We start from the raw sequence: 21,563 nt of genomic DNA, 5'->3' as shown, positions 1-21,563 counted from the left end.
TCAAAATTCACTGAAGTTCATGGTGGTACTTAAGTTCACAAATATTGCATTGCACATCATGAACCAGCCAAAAACTTTAGTGGATTACTAAAAGTAAGAAAGTGAAAAGGTAAGAAAGTTTTGTCAGTTAGTCACTGTCAGAGTGAAGAAATGCAGACAGGGTATTTTTTAAATGTTGTGGTCAGCTGGAGCTGTCCTACACGGCTACCATTTGACCACCATTTTAGGGATCAGTAGAGAGAAGCATAGCTGCACAGAGAGACATCTATTTTGGGGGATCTGTAAAACTGAACACTTTTGTTCAATGTGTTTGAAAATTGTAGGCTCTTTAAATTACACAAAAGACTGTGTTCTCAGCAAATTTGGTGCCATAAACTTTATAAACAGCTGCCAAATACCCTCATATACATTCCCCATTGAAAATAATAGTTCCAAAATCCAGAACCACATAGATATGAATCCTATCTGAAATTTCCCTTGAAGCCCAGATTGAAAATTATAACATTTTTGTACACACCTCTATTATTATTATTATTATTATTATTATTATTATTATTATTATTATTATTATTATTATTATTATTAGATTTATTTCCCACCTCTCCCGACAGGCTCGAGGTGGGTCACAACAACTAACCCCATTAAAATTCTCATTAAAACATCAATCTACTAACATGACGGCTAAAAACCCCATCCCTCCCCCAATTATCAAAGAGGTGAAGAGGAAAGGATAGGGGAGTAGCTCCTGGCATTCTTGGAGGAAACTTCAGTGCTTGATCCACACCAATCATGCTTCCGTCGTGGCCATGGAATGGAGCCAGTGCTGGTTGCCTTGCTGGATGATCTCCAGCATCAGCTGGTTAGGGGCAGTTAGGCCATTCTCATAATGTTAGATCTGACAGCTGCATTTGATGCAGCTGACCACAAACTCTTGGACCACTGTTTCGCCAGGACCAGGATTTGTGGGACTGCCTTTCAGTGGTTACTCTCCTTCCTACAGAACAGGACACAGAGAGTTGCAGTGGGAGAAGAGATTTCATGACCTAATCAATTCCTGTGTATTCCTTATGGTGTGATCATTTTCCCCACACTTTATAACATCTATATGCACCTCTGTCCCAGCTGGTCCGGAGTCTTGGGCTGGGTTGTCATTAGTATGCTGATGATGGCCAGCTCTATCTCCTCTTAGACGGCCACCTGAACTTCTCCCCTGGATACGTCTGACAGATATTTGGAAGCCATAGCTGGGTGGTTAGAGCAAAGTCACCTGAAATTCAACCTCTCCAAGACAGAGGTCCTATGGCTAAAAAGGAAGGGGGCAGATCAGGAAGTGCAATTCTAGCTGGAGTACATCTTAACATCTCACCATGTGCTAGGAATCTGTAAGTGATTCTTCATGCCCCTTACTACGGAGGGACAGGTCACAAGAGGAGCACACCTGATTTTTTCCCATTTTTGCCAGGCAATGCTACTAGTGCCCTATCGGTCTCCAGACCACTTGGCTACAGTGATCCATGTGATAGTCACATCCAGAACTGACTTCTGTAACTCACTCTACATGGGCCTTCCCTTGTCCTTGACCCAGAAACTGTAGCTGGTACAAAATGCAACAGCTAAGGTCCTCACTGGAACACCTTGGAGGGCCCATATCCAGCCAGTGCTGAGGCAGCTGCATTGGTTGCCTGTTGCAGCACAGCCTGTTGCAGTTCAAGGTTTCGGTCTTGATCTTTAAGGCCTTTCACAGTCTGGGACCCCCATACATGAGGGATTGCCTGTCACCTTATGCTCCCTACAGGTACTAATCTGTTGGTGGTTCCTGGCCTCCAAGAAGTTCACCTGGCCTCACTAAGGGCCAGAACCTTTGGGTCTTGGCCCCAACCTGGTGCAATGGACTTTCGGAAGAGCTGAGGGCCCTGCTGGAGTTTTCACGGTTCCGCAAGGATTGTAAAACGGAGCTCTTCTGCCAGGTCTTTGGTTGAGGTTGGGGTGCAGAAGATCCATTGGGCCTCTTCCTCAGATTAGAATGATTCGGCACCCCTTGAATTCGGTGCCCTGAGGCATTGAGAGAGTGAAGGCTGACTCGGGGGGGGGGGGAGAGATGAGTTTTCCCCCCTCTTTGTCAGAGTTATTATTTGCAGTGTTAATGTATTTAATGTTTTTATGTGATGTGAAGTTTTTATTCTGTGACCTGCTGCGCGGCAGTCTAAAACAGTGGTGAATAATAAATCAAATAATAAATAAATAAAATAAATAAATAAATAAATAAATAAATAAATAAATAAATAAATAAATAAATAAATAAATAAAAGGTTTATATATGGGCAAACAGTGGTAATCACAATTAAACTATGCTGCCTTTCCAAGAGCAAAATTATTAATATGCCTTTCAATTTTGTGTACATATCTACATATTCCTTCTGGTACTAGCTGGAGTTAATGCTAACAGCCTTGAACAAGTAATGCAGCATTCTAAAAAACCTCTGAAAGCCCAACTTATATGGATATTTCCATACAGCAAAGCTGGGTGGCTTCTGTCTTATATATTTGAGAATAGCTTTTATTTATTCAGGGGGTTGACAGCTTTGAGCCTGTTACAGAGAAATCTGACATACAAATTTTTCCAGCTCTTCTACCAAGCTCATGGCCACCAAGAATACATTGAGCTAAGATCACAGCTGACATTTTATTCCCTGTGAAATTTCTGCTTTTTCAAGACATGTGATTTTAAGAAATTGAGAAAAGCAGGAAATAACTGTCAGTCACAAAGAGAAATGTGGAATTGGGGGGAAACAGTGTGAATTGATTTCAAATGGAAGAGGCAGCTGAAGTCTAAACATGTCATTTTAGAATTATAAATGGTGACACCTCTTTCATATTTGCATCTTCTGCAGTTTTAATAGCCATAATTTGGGTGATCAGAACAAGCTGTCATAAAATTGGCCTAAAGTGTAAAAGGATAATGAAGAAATGATTCTTATTTTTCAGTTCTTTGATTAAAATGTCTCTTTCTTATCAGTAGTATATTTTTAAAAGAATTACACCATAAGAAATGTTACCATATATTTATAAACTATTCAATCATAAATCATTTTGACTCTTCATTCAGCAACCCAACACAATCCCTAGCAGAGATGTAACCAACTTGTTTATTTAATTGTCATGGAAGATAAACTTATTTGTTCTTTTAGGCAGCTAGTAATAATATTCTTGCAGTCCCAAAGGTTTCATGTGAAGCACATGTCTACCTGCAATCTACTGTCTATGCAAGAGTATAACACTTGAACATTTTTTCACTGTTCTAGTCCCTCATCCCCCTTTTGAAATATTCTTATTAAGTGTCTTTTTGTTGATCAAAAGCAACAAAAAAAAAACCCCTAGGAAAAAAATTCAAGGGGAAACACATTTGTACTTGGTTATGCATACTTTGCTCTCTGAGCTAAAAATATTTCTGGGTTAATCTGCTGCCTCTATTAGCATGTTTTCCAGGAATCACTTCAAAGTACGCTAATTACTACATTGAGATGAAATTAATCATAAAGCAGCTTTCGGCCACGGGGGTCTGCTGGAGCATTCAAGGAACACTTTATAGTTGCCAGATACAGAAATTTTAAAAGGTGTCACTTGCAGTTGATATGAATCATTTATCACAATAATCTGCTATTACCAGAAGCAATAAAAACTGAATGCACGAGCAACATTATATATAATAGTAGCTGTGATTTACAATTAAATACTCCAAGTGTGTGTTTTCTGATATAATGCAATATTATTACAGGGTATTTTGACAGATAACAAAATATTCTTAACTGTAGTAATATCTCAGACTTCCAACAGTTCAGACTTGATCCTAATGGGAGGGCAGAGAAATTGTCACTGTGATGTATGCCCTGGTACAAGATAAATTAGATTACTGTAATGCACTCCTAGAGCCTCTTGTGGCACAGAGTGGTAAGGCAGCCGTCTGAAAGCTTTGCCCATGAGGCTGGGAGTTCAATCCCAGCAGCCGGCTCAAGGTTGACTCAGCCTTCCATCCTTCCGAGGTCAGTAAAATGAGTACCCAGCTTGCTGGGGGGTAAATGGTAATGACTGGGGAAGGCACTGGCAAACCACCCCGTATTGAGTCTGCCATGAAAACGCTAGAGGGCGTCACCCCAAGGGTCAGACATGACTCGGTGCTTGCACAGGGGAAACCTTTACCTTTACCTTTAATGCACTCCATGTGGGGCTGCCACTGAAGACTATGTAGATGTTACAGTTGGTACAGAATGTTGTGGTCAGAGTGTTGACTGGAGTAAATTGTAGGGACTGTATTGGTTCAGTCTTATTCTGTCTGCATTGGCTCTCCATTCATTTCTGGGCCCAATCCAAATTGCTGGTATTCATCTTTAAACCCCCATATAGCTTGAGGTCAACATACCTTAAGTACTACCTTTCCCATATAAACCTACCCAGGTCATCTTCGGAGGCCCTGCTAAACACTGAAGTGGAAGTCCTGATATAACATTATAACAAATCAAGAAACATTGCCTCCTGTAACACACAAAAAATGAACTGAATCCATTGGCATAATTATAAATCTACTACCTTCCATAGCTAATCCTAGCTATTAAGTCTTTTTCTGTAAAGCCACTATTTCATTTGTATACCCTCATTCAAGATTCTATTTGCTGGTCATGTTAGAATCTGACTAAATATTAAGAACAGGCTTTTAAATATATGTAAACAGAAATATTTCTTCTGTGAAGGAAGAAAATCATACACAAATTTACCTTCTTTCTTTTTAGCTGGAGGAGAAGGATTTTTTCTTACTGGTTCTGAAAAAGAAGTATTGTACAGGTAAACACTCCTGCTGTATTTTAACCCCCAAATATTTTGACAAACATGATCTAATTATATTCCTACCTGGGGGAAACACTATATATGTATCTCATGTATCTTTTAGTTCTTTCTGACATAAGCAGCTCCATTTTACCTCAGGCCTCGATCAACATTTCTTTGAAGTAAACTAGCAAGAATACAGTTGCTGCAGATAATGACGTCTAAGCTACGTAAGGCTGTTAAAAAAGTCACCTTTGCATATTTCATAGAACTAAATCCCTACATGGCTTATAAGAAGACATTATGCACAATGCTGCCTTTTCTGCAGATTGAGAATATAGTCACTTTGAACATATTTTTTTACTATTACAGATCTTGAGCCAGAACAAATTTAAAATTTAGTGTGTGCAATGACTTCACAAGCCTCATCTAAAAACATTTTTCAAGGTATATATTAAAGGGCCAAACTAGATGTGACAACTTTGTGGCTGCCATCTCGATGACAACATAATTTTAAGTCATTTTAAAAATGCTGCCACAGATCCCAACTGGGCATCCCAATTGGCCGACAGCACATGTTTCCCCATGCACTTTTCTAAGTGCCAAAACTGCGGTGGGGAGGTTCTGTCTGTTTTGGCACTTGATAAGGCACAAGGGGGTCAAGAGCCTAGTACCCTCAGGACATTTTAAAATCACTTTAAAATAGGGGCTGCATTTGCCAGCGCCTGCAGCAGACCCGGGAATGTGGAAGACACCACGTTTCCTTAACGCAGGCCTTCCATGGGCCAGGGTCGGGCCACGGCTTGGTGGTGCCCAGGATGGCGGCAACGTCAAGCATAATCGAGGATTTTCCCCAAAGCCCTGTTGCCATCATCTCAGGCATTCCAGCCCATGCATAATCAGTCAATGGGGCTTATTCTCAGGAAAGTGGCCTTAGAACCATTCTGATGGTCTCTTTGGAGACACACATATAAAAGCAATGTTCTTTGTAGCAACATTAGTTATATATCGATTACTCTTTCTCCCATTCTGTGACCTCTGGCTTAATTTCAAGCCATATATCCATGCTCTAGGATTACCAATAGATTCCCCAAAGAATGTATATTACTAAACAGGGCTGCCAACCTCCATGTAGAACTGGAATTCAGTTCCCCTGGAAGAAATGGTAGCCTCAGAGGATGATGTCTCAACCTCACTGCACTTTCTCCCTTCCAAATCTCCAGGAATTTCTCAGATTAAAATTAGCAATTTTGTTACCAAATATCATCATTTTCCAGATTCAAATTCAGTTTAATAAGAGCATTCACAAAAATGCAGTTACATCCTCAACGTGTTAATATTCAAATGCATATCCCTAGTAGACCAGTCACAAGTTCTGTAGTACCCAGGGATTTTTCATTACTTTATGTTAATACTCTCAGCATTTTAACATTTGAAGTAGCAAGCAGCACTTTTTTCTATACCAATGTATGAAACAGTCATTCTTAAGTTTATAGCTCAGTGGATGCACCCGTGCAGCTGTAACCCAAAGTACCTATAAGTATTCAGTACTGCTTCTCTCTGTTCATTGCCCTGTGATTTTAAAAATGCTCAGGTGATTTATGCTGTACTTCTAAACAACTGCCCTTTTCCTTTCACATCTTTGTTTTTTCTTGGATTTTTAAAAATTCACTTTTTTAAAAACTTAGAAACTTAGTGCCTGGACAAACAAGCTTTCCCCTGGCTAGGAGATGGTACAGTGTGTGTCTAGCAAATGGATTGTGAGCCAGACAGTCTCCTGTCTACTGTAACCCCCCATCTCTCAGATCACCATTGTCCATATAAGGACAATAATATTGGCCTACCTTACTGGACACAATAATGTGAAGTGCTTTGAACAATAAAAGCTCTATATGAATGCTAGGTATCATTTGTCAGGTCCCTGCCAGTTGTAACCTCATCAGATCCTGAGGAAGAAGCAGTGTGGAGAGTTCTGCCGGGATCGGTACCAGAGCTACAGGAACCACCAGCAGACTCAGAACTGGCCAAGAAGCCCAGCTTAGAAACTGAACCAGGTACAAACACTCACCTCTGGGCACCTGCTGGCAACAGAAGCACCAGCTGCTTCTCCACCCACATCTCTCAAGTCTGACTAATTAGGCAGCTGTTTGTGTTTAGCTGAGCATCAATCTTAAAACAAGAGTGGAGGCAACAGCTCACTGTGCTGGTAATGTTGTTTATTTCTGAGCCTGCACTCCCAGTTCCCTTGCAGGAATTGGATTCTCTGTGCTTTTGACCTTCATCTAGTGACCTGGACTATGGACCCTTTTCTGCCCTTGTCTGTTTCAGCTGCTTGTGTGCGTGACTGTTTGAGCTCTGAGATTTGGCTTATATTTACAGACTTTGTACCTTCTTTTCCCTTGAAACTATTTGCCTGGCAGCGTGCCACTCCCAACTCCTGTCTGGAAATTTGGCATCACTGTAGTCAGATTAAATTGTGAGTTCTCCTCATTTCCTGCACATGTGACACCCAATTTTCATAAGAACCATGACATATAAAAGGCTTCAGTTTTCCTCAAACAATATTTTCCCAACCTGAAATAGTCCATGGTGGTATTCTTTGGCCTGAGAGGAAGACCTACATGTCTCTCAGGGAATACAATGCATTTTCCCACACAGTGTTCCTTGGAACTGTTTCTCCACACACTTCCTCTGATCCAAGTCATGTATGTATGCACATACATCTATTTGTAATAACTGTTAATATGTGCAGATTCAAATGGTCTGAAGTAGCACAATAAAATCAGAGTCCAGTAGCACCTTTAAGACCAACAAAGATTCATTCAGGGCGTGAGCTTTCGAGTGCAAGCACTCTTCCTCAGACTATGAACTCCTTACATGACAGGGAATATATAGCAAAAATCAAATTTTAATATGTTAATATGTGTTCACTTTAAAAAATGAAACCAGGGACCAGTGCTTGAATATATGTGGGGTTTGAATCACATGTTCAGCTGTGCACATTTTGAATGTAACATGAGAATTACTCAGCTCATGTATACAGAAAAATCAAGTGTACATTGTACTTGGATTGTACATGAATTAATTTTAGGTTAAAAACAGGACTAGCCTTCTTTATCTCCCCACAACAGACCCCTTGTGAGGTAGGTGAGACTGATAAAGTTAGAGAGAATTATGACTTGCCCAAGGTCACAAATCAGATTTAACGTGGAAGAGTAGGGAATCAAGCATGGTTCTCCAGATTAAAATCCTCCATTCTTAACCACTATACCATGCTGCTGGTGAATCAGATGCAATCTCTTATCTAATAATACATATATGATTATTCCTCAGATTGCTAGTAGAACAAATGTGGAGAAGAAAGAAGAAGAAGAAGAAGAAGAAGAAGAAGAAGAAGAAGAGTTGGTTCTTATATGCCGCTTTTCTCTACCCGAAGGAGGCTCAAAGTGGCCTACAGTCGCCTTCCCTTTCCTCTTCCCACAACAGGCACCCTGTGGGGTAGGTGAGGCTGAGAGAGCCCTGATATCACTGCTCAGTCAGAACAGCTTTATCAGTGCCATGGCGAGCCCAAGGTCACCCAGCGGGCTGCATGTGGGGGAGCGGGGAATCAAACCCAGCATGCCAGATTAGAAGTCTGCACTCCTAACCACTACACCAAACTGACTCTCCAGCTTGGTGTAGATAGTTGCACATGCACAAATACATTTATGTATAATTTAGAAACAAAAAGGTCAGAGTCTATAACAGATATAGCTTTGACAAACTGGAAGATATGACATCTGTAAAGAAAATAAGTTATACCAGATTCTGTGAAGGTTCAAGGGGGTGGCAGGTTACAGTGGGTGAACAATAGGATTGTGAGAGTCCTGCATAATGCCGGGGGTTGGATTAGATGACCCAGGAGGTCCCTTCCAATTCTATGATTCTATGATCAGATGTTTTTGCATGGATGTGTAGAGAGAAAGAGAAAGAGAAAGAGAAAGAGAAAGAGAAAGAGGAAGGAAGGAAGGAAGGAAGGAAGGAAGGAAGGAAGGAAGGAAGGAAGGAAGGAAGGAAGGAAGGAAGGAAGAAAGAAAGAAAGAAAGAAAGAAAGAAAGAAAGAAAGAAAGAAAGAAAGAAAGAAAGAAAGAAAGAAAGAAAGAAAGAAAGAAAGAAAGAAAGAAAGAAAGAAAGAAAGAAAGAAAAAGTTTTGTTGCATGTTTCAAATTTGAAGTGGAAACATCTTCTATTACTAACTTACTGTAAATGAATTACTGATGATCTGGCCAAAGTCTACAGTCTGGTGCTTCCTCTTATAGGGGTATATAAATCCAACATAACCACACTGACTTCAGTGCTTCCAAGAAACTAGATAAGCAGAAGGTTTCCAGATACAGTATGTCAGCCATATGTGTGAAATCATTTCCTCCATATTTGACACATTAATGGGGGCTTTTAAACCAATACATCATGCATGGATGATACTTAATGTTCCATTTGCTGCCCCTAGCAAACTGTTGAAACATGTTAAAATAAAAGAATCAGCAGGTGGCATGCGTTGTCTGAAAATAGCTTATCATCCAAGCTTATCATTAATCCATGAGAGGCTCTTCTTAGTGTAGCCTGCTCACAAATAGCAAATGAAGCAGACTTGAGGAACTTGTGTAGTATTTCTATCTAGGATTGTAAAACATAGCTAGACAGCTGACAAATATCAAAATCCAAGAATGAAGTAAAATGAAATCAAATCCATGACATCTTCAAAGCACTCTTGACAAGAATAGCAAAACAGCATAGGAGAGATTCTGAGAGAATTCCAGATTTTACCATTGCCTTCTGTCAATGTCAGAGTCCAGTGAAATACTTTAACTCAGAGACAAAACTTTTTCTGAAATTAACCCACAATTAACAACACACATTTTTAAAAGAGTGGGGATTCTGACAACTATTCTTGTATGAACCTTCAAACATACAGCATGTTAAGCAGAAAGTGTACTGACATGTTGAGTGATAACATTATATATTTATTTACTTCATTTATACCCTATTTTGGTCCCTAATAGGAGACCCAAGTGTCTTATATTATTGTTCTCTCCTCCATTTTATCCTAACAACAATACCATGTGATAGATTAGGCCTATAATCACCCAGCTAACTTCCATGAGAGAGTGAGGTTTCAAACATAAGTCTCCCAAATCCTTGTCCCTCACTTTAATCACCACACCACATCGGCTCTGGATGCTGAGTGCTCCACAAGTATTACCTTAAATTTCTCTATAAGCAGGGAAGAGCTACTAGTATGCTTTTCAAGCATTCCCGTATGGGCAGTTTTAGCCAGCTTGGTGTAGTGGTTTGGAGCGCCGATTTCTAATCTGGTGAGACAGGTTTGATTGATTGAAACAGGGGGTTTGATTCCCCACTCTTCAACATGCAGTCAGCTGGGTGACCTTGGGCTCACCACAGCACTGATAAAGCTGTTCTGACTGAGTTGTAATATCAGGGCTCTCTCGGCCTCACCTACCTCACAGGGTGTCCATTGTGGGGAGAGGAAAGGGAAGGTGATTGTAAGCTGCTTTGAGACTCCTTCGGGTAGAGAAAGGCGTCATATAAGAACTAACTCTTCTTATCCTAGTTAGCATGGCATAGTGGTTAAGAGCAGTAGACTCTAATCTGCATAACTGGGTTTGTTTTCTCACTCTTCCTTCACAAGATGCCTGCTGGGTGATCTCAGGATGTTTTTTTTTTTAACTCTCTGAGCGCTTCATACTCCTCAAGGTGATTGCTGAGGAGAGAGGAAGGGAAGGTGATTGTAAGTTACTTTGAATCTACTTAGAGTAAAGAACAACAGGGTATAAAACCCAACACTGCTTCTAATCAGCAAAATTCCATCCAAATTTGGATCAGTGTTACTTGATAATAAAGAGTACTTGATTGAATTCAAAGGGTCTGGTGGACTCTTGCCTTTATTATGGGTTAGTTTGCTAATTTATTCCATGAAAAGGAGAACCCAATTACTGAATTACAGATATGATCTATGCATTCACTATGTGCCTGTATACACTGGGTCTTGTGGGTTATAAATTATATAGTTATAAAGCTAATAGCTAATGTATACATCAAAAACTCTGCTTATACGAATTCAGGAACAGCATCTTGTTTTTAAAAACCCTAGAAGAGGGGTGACAAAACTGTGGCTCTCCAGAGGTCCAAGGACTATAATTACCCTGGGGGCAGGAGCTCATAGGAATCGTAGTCCATGGACATCTGGAGAGCCACAGTCTGCCCATACCTGCCTGCCCTAGAACATAATATTTAATATCTTACAGTATGATAAAAGAAACAAAAAGTTGAGTAAATGAAACCTAAATAATAAGAATAGCATACAGTGCTTTCCTAATCAACAAAACTATCCTAAGTATATGTTTATGGTCTTAGAAAAAGGTAAAGCTGCTCAGGATTTCACAGCAAATTTCTCTGGTTTATTATTATTATTATTATTATTATTATTATTATTATTATTATTATTATTATTATTATTATTATTATTATTATTATTATTATTATTATTATATTTCTAGCCCACCGCTCCCCTGAGTCTCGTGGCAGGTAACAACATAAAACCCCTAATACATAAAACACCTAAAAACAATCCCCAGCCCACCCAACCCACCCCACCTGATGGCAGCGGAACTATCCAGGAAACCAGGAGTCCCTACTGATGTAGATGTAGAGGGACTGGAAAAAATGAAATAATTCATTATTCAACATTTGTGTGTGAGTCCAAGTCCATTTAGTTATTCTTGACATATTAACTTACAAACAAGGCCCTTTCCACAGTTTAACAGATAACATAGATTGGTTAGCCATATCAATACAGTGCCATCCTAAGCATCCTCATCAAAGGGGTAAATGGGCTTAGAAGGATATAACTCTGATAGGATTACATTACATACTTCAAACAGAGATAAATAAAACATGGCTACTAAATCCCATTTTTAAGCTTTGTATTTACTTACTGAACCTTATTTTTTAATCTACAGTAAGGATGCTTAGCATATCAGGAACAATCCATAGAAGTAGTGGGCTGAAAGACCTGAATAAAACATTTCAGTGACTCTTCATAAGAATTATGAAAGCTACATCTAATGAATAACAAAAGAAGAGAATGTAGCATTAATTCATTTATAATCTTTATGAAAGAAACTACCCATACAATACCACTGACCTTTATTTTGATTTTACAGTGATTAATGCTGCTTAGCTGAATAAATCTTAAACTATGGAAGATTGCAAATTATTTCTAAGGACTGCCAATGATTACATTTATAACAACCACAAAAGATGCATTGATTTCTATACTACTTTGTCTACATGCTAACGGTTCTAGAACTGTCTCCTAACTAGTGATGAGCAAACACTGCACATCTCAGTGCATTCATCTGGGTCTTAAAAAAATAATTGGTGGCTTGGGTCAAAAAGACTTAGGATTTATGAACTAGAAAAAAATTCTGTTGGGAATCCTCAATTTTTCAAAATTCTTCTCCATCTCTATTCTTCATACTAAGTCAAGCAATTCCTTAACAAAGGAACTGATAGAGATATTTTATTACTTCTTGATTTGAACAAATGATCTTGCCCCAGATAATAAGGAAATGTAGGGCAGCCATTTGCAATGGAAAAGTGTTCTTAAACTCAACAAGACTACATGAATTGATGGTTTGCTCTTACATCTCAGAACCAAACTAAGGTTTACATTGGCAGCAAAAATTAGGACAAATAAGATCACTGGTATTCTTTAGATTGGATAACAAATACCTGAGGGTTTTTTTTAATCGCAGTGGACTTCATTGGTTTTGGTTGGGCTTTGCAGGAGTGTCATTAAGAATTCTGTTAAAATTGTAGTACAGCCTTTACTGTGCCTATTAACCAGCACAGAAGAAGAATATGCAATAATTATGGGTTTTGGTGTAGTATATCCCAAGCTGTCTCATTAAATCTACACATATGCTTTGATCATCCAGAAAGCATTATAAGAGATGCTCCTTCTATAGCACTAGTTGCTCTTCAGATTCTGATTATCACATTTTCCCTGACTGTGTGTGTGTGAACAAACAGAAAGCAGTTCAATGATCATCCCAAAAGGCTGATTATTCATTATGGCCTATTCAAAACACAAAAGGGGGTTAAGGATTTTATAAGTTCAAAGAAGCTTGCTGTGCAACTTCAGAATGCATTGTGTCATTGGCATGTGAGAATTTGCAAAGATGTATGTTTGACCTGCGCTTCACAATCGTCACATAATCACCATGCTTTCATTCCCCACTCCAGAAGGGAAGTCAGAATAATACAACATCTATCAACATGTCTTAGCATGTGGTATCATATGGTATTCTAATTATCCTCTTCTTGTTGTTCAACCACAAGTATTCACTGTCATTCCATTCAAGAACATCTGCATATATAGTCAACTGATTATTACACAGAGAACAGCTTTAAATTCCATATAAAATGGTGCAGGATAGCACTACTGAAAGAATGCTAAGAACTTCAACACCTATTGACTAAGCTGGACATAAATATAAGTAATTGTATCATTAACAATGGAGAAAACTCTTCCATTTTGCCACTAACAATTTTCATTGTTTCTACACATCTCTTAAACACGAGCAGTCATCAAAAGCTACATAAGAAACGTAATGTGGGACATTTCAACAGAAGACCCCCCCCAAAAAAAAAAGATTAGCAGTACTGATCCTCAAGTGCTATCTTTAGCAGAGTTACATCCTTTTATTTACTTGGAAATCAATGGACAGAAAGATGTAACTCTAGTTAGGACTGCATTGAGAATTATTTATAGTAACTTATGGTCAGATGGATTGATAAAGTTCCATATTGTTTCTTACATTTATTGTGTGGGGTTTCTTGCTTATATTATGCCAGCATGACATTGACTTGAAGATTTATGTATCTCACATTTATTTATATGGAAAATGGGAAGCAATTTTAAAAACATTTAAATGTAGAATGATTTCACTTAAGCATTCATCTCTCTCTTTGCTGATGTGGCTGCCCATCCTATACAAGTGAAGAAGTAACATTTTATTCACAAAAGTTCATGGTGGAGTGAATGCTCTTCATCTTGAAGGTGCTATCCGACTTTTGTTTTATTTTGGATGTTTAGAAATCTTGCTAATGCTGAATATCTGATGGCTGTCTGATTTGTATCATCTAAAAATACACTGCGTACATTGTCTTTTCTTAGTGTTGGCAGTGTGTTAGACTTGAGTATTCTAGAAAGGGAGAACAAAAATATTCCAGCAATAGATTCTGCAAACATATTTATATGTAGGACAATGCCAGAGCCCCTCCTCTTTGCCAGTCCCAGTTGAATGGTGGACCTGCCCTTTTAAGTGCCATCTGCCAGCCAGCTGATCGAAGGCAGCTTGTCCTTAAACAGCTAGTTGCCTTACAATTGGCCTGATAGCTCTGGTGGCTCTGATCTTGGGGGGGGGGGGCAGAGGCGGACGGACCGACACTACTTCAAGATTTCTATTGGACCTCCTGGGGGGCTTTAGAATAGAGGGCGGCCACTAGGGATGCCCTTCCAAAAGGGGGACAAGGAACACATACCAGTAAGGTTGCTTGCTCTAGGCCGAGAAATAACTGAGGATTTTAAGGGTAGAACTTGAGGATGGGAGGGTTTGGGAGGAGGGGCTTCAATGGGCTATAACCCCACACAGCCCACCTTCCATTTCCTCCAAAGGAACTGATCTCTGTTGCTTGGAGCCTAATTGTAATCCCAGGAGACCTCCAACCAGCACCTGGTGTTTGTCAACCCTTCATTCCACCTTTGGCTCTCAGCACAGAAAGTGAAAGAACTAATGGAGAAGTGGTGGACTTGAGTGGACCATGCCTTGCTCCATCTGAGGTCAGTGGGGTGTTCATCCATGGCAGACCCTCGTGCATGATTACTATGCAATGGAGAACCCATCAAAATCAAGCCCAGTGGATTGGATTATAATCAGCAACTTTCATATATTTTGATCAGTCTTTAAAAATGTGCACTCTCAGGATCTCTGCTCAAGCACCAAATTTTTGCAGCTCATATGCAGACTTGTGGCTGTGTAATAATTAATAAGTTATTGACTTAAATACACATCTTTGCAGCCAATCGATGATATGGGTCACCAGGTGCATTAAAAGAAAATGAGCAAAATACAGTGCACTCTCATAGCAGGTGGACATTAATTTCAACTGACAGTTTCCACGAAGAAGTATGTATTCTGTCCCTGAAGATGTAGTCTGCATAGCTGATATCTGATGTGAAAATGGAGGAAATGCTGGGGAATGCCAGGAAATGGCAAATGAGTCATGAGCAAACCTTTGTAGTTGATGGCGAAAAGGTGGGAGGAGACTGAGATACTAATACTGGTGCTGGGGGCTAATGAGTGGAAATTCAAACTGCAGTGAACTGAGGTGCCCAGATAGTAAACAAAAAATTATGCCATCCAGACATATAGAAGAAGAAGAAGAAGAAGAAGAGTTGGTTCTTATATGCCACTTTTCCCTACCTGAAGGAGGCTCAAAGCGGCTTACAGTCGCCTTCCCATTCCTCTCCCCACAACAGACACCCTGTGGGGTAGATGAGGCTGAGAGAGCCCTGATATCTCTGCTTGGTCAGAACAGTTTTATCAGTGCTGTGCTGAGCCCAAGGTCACCCAGCTGGCTGCATGTGGGGGAGTGCAGAATCGAACCTGGCATGCCAGATTAGAAGTCTGCATTCCTAAACACTACACCAAACTGGCTCTCGTGGAACTGAAATTATTGTCTAGATATTTTTCTTCTCTTTTATGCTGAACACTGAGAATTATCAGCAGCACTCCCTGATCTTCCTTTCCCATAAGACTGCTTGCTTTGAATGGAATGATATTTAATAACCAGAAAAATAGGAAAGCAGAAATAAAAATAATAGATGCTTAACCACAAGGGGTCACCCAACTTGCTTTTGTGAACAAAATGCAAAGCTATTAACATAATGAATGTTACATGAGGAAAATGTGGGCATGGGGAAGCCACACAGATGAGGCTTTTAAGGAAGGATTTTTAAAAAATGTTGTTCACTCAAACTATCAGAAAGTTTTAAAATTGTTAAAAGGCTTTCCTTTAAAAATGTATCTATAAAGCTGGGTAACAAAGGCCAGCTTGTGGGAGAATGGCTTGGCCTTTTCTCTTCATTTCCCATGTGTCTGTGCCCTTTTGAAAGCTACAGAGATTGGCATTTAAACATCACAGTATTGATGACAATATGCCTGCTGTCGTGCCATGCAAAAATGCAGCAGGAAAAGCAAAACCAGGTTTGTCAATGAAACCTGTTCTTCTCTGCTGCAAAGTGGTAATGCAAACTGCTCCAGGTGGATTTCTAACTCACTCGGTGACAGTTCAGTGCTTCACTGGGGACCAGTCAGGCTTCGGCTAGATGTACAGCTCAGTATGCTTTAAAACCATTTTTGGATTCTGTCACTTTAAACTACAGGTTGTGGGCTGTAAGACTAATTCTTATGTTCTCAAAAATCCCTATCTAATGAAAGTTAGGATCAGACATTATAATAAATGCTGGGAATACTATTGTTATGCTGGCACTCAGTACAGTACCATATAATAAAATGTTCCATATAATAAAATGGGAAACCAAATCCGGCCCAATGTAGTTTCTCAGAACTGTGTCCACTGGGGGCACATATAAAGACACACATTCACTTTTATGAGTGACATCTATATATTACTAGTTGTTAAGTCCATTTTAAAAGCATGCCTACTGGATGGGGGATACGCTTCTAGGTAACACTGTGTGTGAACGAGACCTTGGGGTACTTGTGGATTGTAAACTAAACATGAGCAGGCAGTGTGATGCAGCGGTAAAAAAGGTGAATGCCATTTTGGGCTGTATCAACAGGGGCATCACATCAAAATCACAAGATGTCATAGTCCCATTGTATACTATAGGGCACTGGTCAGACCACACCTGGAGTACTGTGTGCAGTTCTGGAGGCCTCACTTCAAGAAGGATGTAGATAAAATTGAAAGGGTACAGAGGAGAGTGACGAAGATGATCTGGGGCCAAGGGACCAAGCCCTATGAAGATAGGTTGAGGGACTTGGGAATGTTCAGCCTGGAGAAAAGGAGGTTGAGAGGGGACATGATAGCCTTCTTTAAGTATTTGAAAGGTTGTCACTTGGAGGAGGGCAGGATACTGTTTCTGTTGGCTGCAGAGGAAAGGACACGCAGTAATGGGTTTAAACTTCAAGTACAACGATATATAGGCTAGATATCAGGAAAAAGTTTTTCACAGTCAGAGTAGTTCAGCAGTGGAATAGGCTGCCTAAGGAGGTGGTGAGCTCCCCCTCACTGGCAATCTTCAAGCAAAGGCTGGATACACACTTTTCTTGGATGCTTTAGGATGGTTAGGGCTGATCCTGCATTGAGCAGGTGGTTGGACTAGATGGCCTGTGTGGCCCCTTCCAACTCTATGATTCTATGATTCTATGAAAAGGAAGGTGGGAGGACCCCCCCCCCCCCACACACACCAGCTGTCCTCGCAGGGGCATGAGGAGAACTTGGAGGAGGTCATGGTGATGAAGCCAGGCATAAAAGCAAGAGAGAAGCTGTACCCCCCTCCTCATATACACATTGGCCTTCAGCACACATACCCAGCCTGAAAAGGTAGCAGGTCCATGAGGACAGCGGGGTGGTGGTAGAGCACACAGACGACTTACTGCTGACTGGGGGAGTCCAGGAGGGCAGACAGGTGGTGGGTCTGGGGTGACGTGTGCACTTGGTTTCCTGCCAGCTGCTTGAGAAGCCAGGAGAGCAGTGGGTGCTGCAGGTTGGGGTAAAGACTGCTTCTGGGTTTCTGCTGCTGGAGGCCAAAGGGAAGAGAGCCGTGGGCATAGTATGGCCTCCCCCAGCAACCCAATCAGACTCCAGCCCCTCCCCCAGTAGTCTGGGAAGCCTTCACCATGGATGACGCAAGCCTGGAATGGGATGAGGGCAGCTGAGGTGCGGCAGAGTGCAGGTGGCCAACATGTGGTCCCACCACTGCTGGGCAGGAGTGGGGCAAGAGGGGCATGGCCAGCAGGGCATGGGAAGGGCAGCTGGGTTGTTAGCAGACCCTGAAAGGAAACCTGCCACATGGTAGCCCTGCGGGGTGAGAAGGTAGCAGGTCCATGAGGACAGCGGGGTGGTGGTAGAACACACAGCAGACATACTGCTGACTGGGGGAGTCCAGGAGGGCAGACAGGTGGTGGGTCTGGGGTGACGTGTGCCCCCTATGTGGCAGAGGAGGCAGCCCCCTTATGTGGCAGAGGAGGCAGGCAGCCTTACCAGTTCCTGGTAGCTCCAAGGGGGTGGGTAGAAGAGACAGGCAGAATCCTCAGGCCCTGGCAGTGCCGAGGGGGCCAGCATCAGTGTAGTGGCCTCAGCATAGAAGACAGGCAGCCTTCTGAGGCTGCTGCAGCAGCAAAGAGTTGGGCATGGCCTCGGCAGTATGCCAGCCCTCTGATTAGATCTCAGAGGAAGGCCCTTCCCCAAGCGCCAATCAGAGGGCATATGGTTGGAAGTACCCTGCACATTTTAGTATATATGATGATTATGTGTTTGCAGCACAAAACACTGATGTGTTTCTCATAGGAAACACAATATATTAGACAGTATTAAAGTCACAGAAAAAGGTTTTAATTTAATCCACATCATCTCCAGCTCATTAGCACCACTTCAGGTTTAGGTGGGGACCTGGTGTCATCCATGGCGATACTAGGGCTTTCGCAATTTGTTGCTGGGCCCACCCATCACTCCGGCCACACACTTGACTTGATTTTCGGTGCTGGGGTAGAGGTGGATCTGGATACAGCTTTGGCTGTGCCGTGGTCAGACCAATATGCCCTGCGGGCCCGGCTCAGGATACGGCTCAGGGGTATTTTTGCCCGCCCGTGGAAACTCATGGATCCAATTGGTTTCCGGAATGCTCTGCAGGACCCTATGCCTCCTGGCGACTCATTAGCAGCCCTAGTGGAGGATTGGCAGTCCTGCCTAACGGCCACCATAGATGAGATCGCCCCTAAACATCTTCTCTGCCCTCGACTCAAATGGGCCCCTTGGTACACAGGGGTGCTCCGGGTGAAGAAGAGGGAATTGAGACGACTAGAGCGAGTGTGGCGGAAGACCCGCAACAGGGCTACAAGAACTTCTCATCGCACGCTTATGAGGGCGAATGAGATGGTGGTGAAAGTGGCAAAATGACAGTTTTTTTGCCACAGAAATCGCATCCGCAAGCTCTTGCCCAGCCCAAGTATTTAGGGTAGTTAGATCTCTCACCGCCCTTGATGGGCGCCAAAATACTAGCCAATTGGATCTTGGCTGTGAGGCCTTAGCGCTCCGCCATGCCCTTCCTGCCACAATTAATACAGGAAAGGAACTGGAGGCCTGTTGGCCGCCTTTGGGAGTGAGGTTTGATGGCTTCAGGCGGCTCTCTTTTTCTGAAGTGGACAAGTTGCTGGGCTCGGTCAGGGCGACCACATGCCCCCTGGACCACTGTCCCTCTTGACTCCTCAAAGGAAGTGGCCAGGGGATAGGAGGGCAACTCAGGGACATTATCAATTGCTCCCTGAGTTCCGGGGAGTTCCCTGAGAGGCTGAAGGGGGCAGTGGTTTGCCCTCTCCTGAAAAAACCAATGCCAGACTTGCAGGACCCTGACAACTACCACCCAGTATCGCACCTAGCGTTCTTGGTTAAGGTGGTGGAAAGGGCCGCAGCAGACCAGCTCCTGGCTTTCTTGGAAGCAACTTCGGCACTCGATCCATATCAGTCTGGCTTCCGTCCTGGCCACGGGGTGGAGACGGTATTGGTCGCCCTGCTGGCTGACCTCCATCGCCAGCTGGATAGAGGCGGGTCGGCCATGCTGGTCCTCTTGGACCTGTCAGTGGCCTTTGACATCATGGACCATGAGATCCTGGTCCACCGTCTTGCCGGCACAGGGATAGGGGGCACAGTCTTGCGCTGGATATGCTCCTTCCTCCAAGAACGGATCCAGAGGGTTGCGGTGGGGGAGGAGTTCTCGTGTCCTTATAGATTCCCTTGCGGGGTCCTGCAGGGCATGGTTCTCTCCCCCACCTCGTTCAACATCTTTACGCGCCCTCTGGCCCAGCTGGTGTGGAACTTCGGGCTGGGTTGCCATCAGTACACTGATGACACCCAGCTCTATCTCCTAATGGATGGCCACCTGAACTCTCCCCCGGAACCATTTGCCAGATGTTTGGAAGCAGTGACAGAATGGTTTGAGCAGAGTCACCTGAAACTCAACCCCTCCAAGATGGAGGTCCTGTGGCTGGGAAGAAGGGGGCAGGAACAGGAAACGCGTTTACCCACCTTGGTGGGAGCGCAACTCACCATTGAGCCCCAAGCCAGGAATTTGGGGGTGACCATCGATGCCTCCCTGACTACGGAGGGGCACAGGTCAAGAGAGTAGCGGGCCAGACATTCTTCCACCTTCACCAGGCCTGGCTACTAGCGCCCTACCTGTCCCTTGACCACTTGGCCACAGTGATCCATGCGACAGTCACCTCCAGATTAGATTTCTGTAACTCGCTCTACGCGGGCCTACCCTTGTCCTTGATTCGGAAACTTCAGCTAGTGCAAAATGCAGCTGCAAGGGTCCTCACTGGCACACCTTGAAGCACCCACATCCAGCCGGTGCTGAGGCAATTGCACTGATTGCCAATTGCTGTCCGGATCCAGTTCAAGGTTTTGGTTCTAACCTTTAAGGCGTTACGCAGGTTGGGACCCACATACCTGAGGGACCGCCTGTCGTCTTATGTGCCCTGCAGGGCTTTACGTTCTGCGGGAGAAAACTTACTGGTCATTCCCAGCCCCAAAGAAGCGTGCCTAGCCTCAACCAGGGCCAGGGCTTTCTCTGTCCTGGCCCCTACCTGGTGGAATGAGCTCCCAGGTGAGCTGCGGGCCCTGCGGGAGCTGTCAGCGTTCCACAGGGCCTGTAAAATGGAGCTCTTCCGCCAGGTCTATCGTTGAGGCTGGGATTGGCGAGGAAGAACATTGCCCCCCCTGGGGGTTTGAAGTAGTTATCATTACCCAATGCCCTTGTTCAGGTAGGGGAGAGTGGTATTTTCCGCCATGTTGGGTATTTTTATAGTCTTTTAGCGGGGGTTTTAATGAGGGATTTTAAGACTACGCCACGAGCCTGTAGGGAGTGGTGGGAAATAAATATAACAACAACAACAACAACAACAACAACAACAACAACAACAACAACAATAATAATAATAATAATGTACATTGTGCTAAGATGATACCCTGCTCCAAGGTATCCACAATATAAAATTTCAACTGATTGTGATAGGAGGAAGTGCTATTGCACCACTGCAGTTTTTGGAGCACTAATCTATTTAAACAATTGGACACAGAACAAAGTGAGGTGCGGGGAAAGAATTCATTTGTAATGAGTGAGAATGAGTGCCCAGGGCTTTTAGGAAGGAACATGGTAGAATGATGGTTCTCCTTTGTATTTGGATCACAAATGACATTTCCTGTATTGCATCATGTTCAAATATAAAGCACTCTGAGCTACAAGGAATGATGGTATATAAATATAATAAAATAAATAAAAATAAATAAACCATGGATGATTCGATGCACAATCCATCAAAAAATAACTAGAAACTAGTTAGCAACTAGTGAACAGGACATAAACCAAGCTG

The 21,563-nt window shown here is 42.5% G+C and overlaps 1 protein-coding gene across 11 annotated transcripts in view; it reads right to left on the bottom strand.

Annotated features, from left to right (window-relative positions):
• The window catches only part of TRDN (triadin), a 296,487-nt gene that overhangs the window by 82,934 nt on the left and 191,990 nt on the right, over positions 1-21,563 (bottom strand). For all 11 annotated transcript variants that reach the window (XM_077300566.1, XM_077300474.1, XM_077300511.1 and 8 more), the window contains one exon: positions 4,770-4,814. In XM_077300566.1, the coding sequence (XP_077156681.1) occupies positions 4,770-4,814 (45 nt within the window). The remainder of the gene's footprint in view (positions 1-4,769; positions 4,815-21,563) is intronic.

Source organism: Paroedura picta, chromosome 1 (genome assembly GCF_049243985.1).
Source record: "Paroedura picta isolate Pp20150507F chromosome 1, Ppicta_v3.0, whole genome shotgun sequence".
Taxonomy (NCBI): Eukaryota; Metazoa; Chordata; class Lepidosauria; order Squamata; family Gekkonidae; genus Paroedura; species Paroedura picta.
The sequence above is the reverse complement of the archived record's forward strand: the minus strand, read 5'-3'. Positions and strand labels throughout refer to the sequence as shown.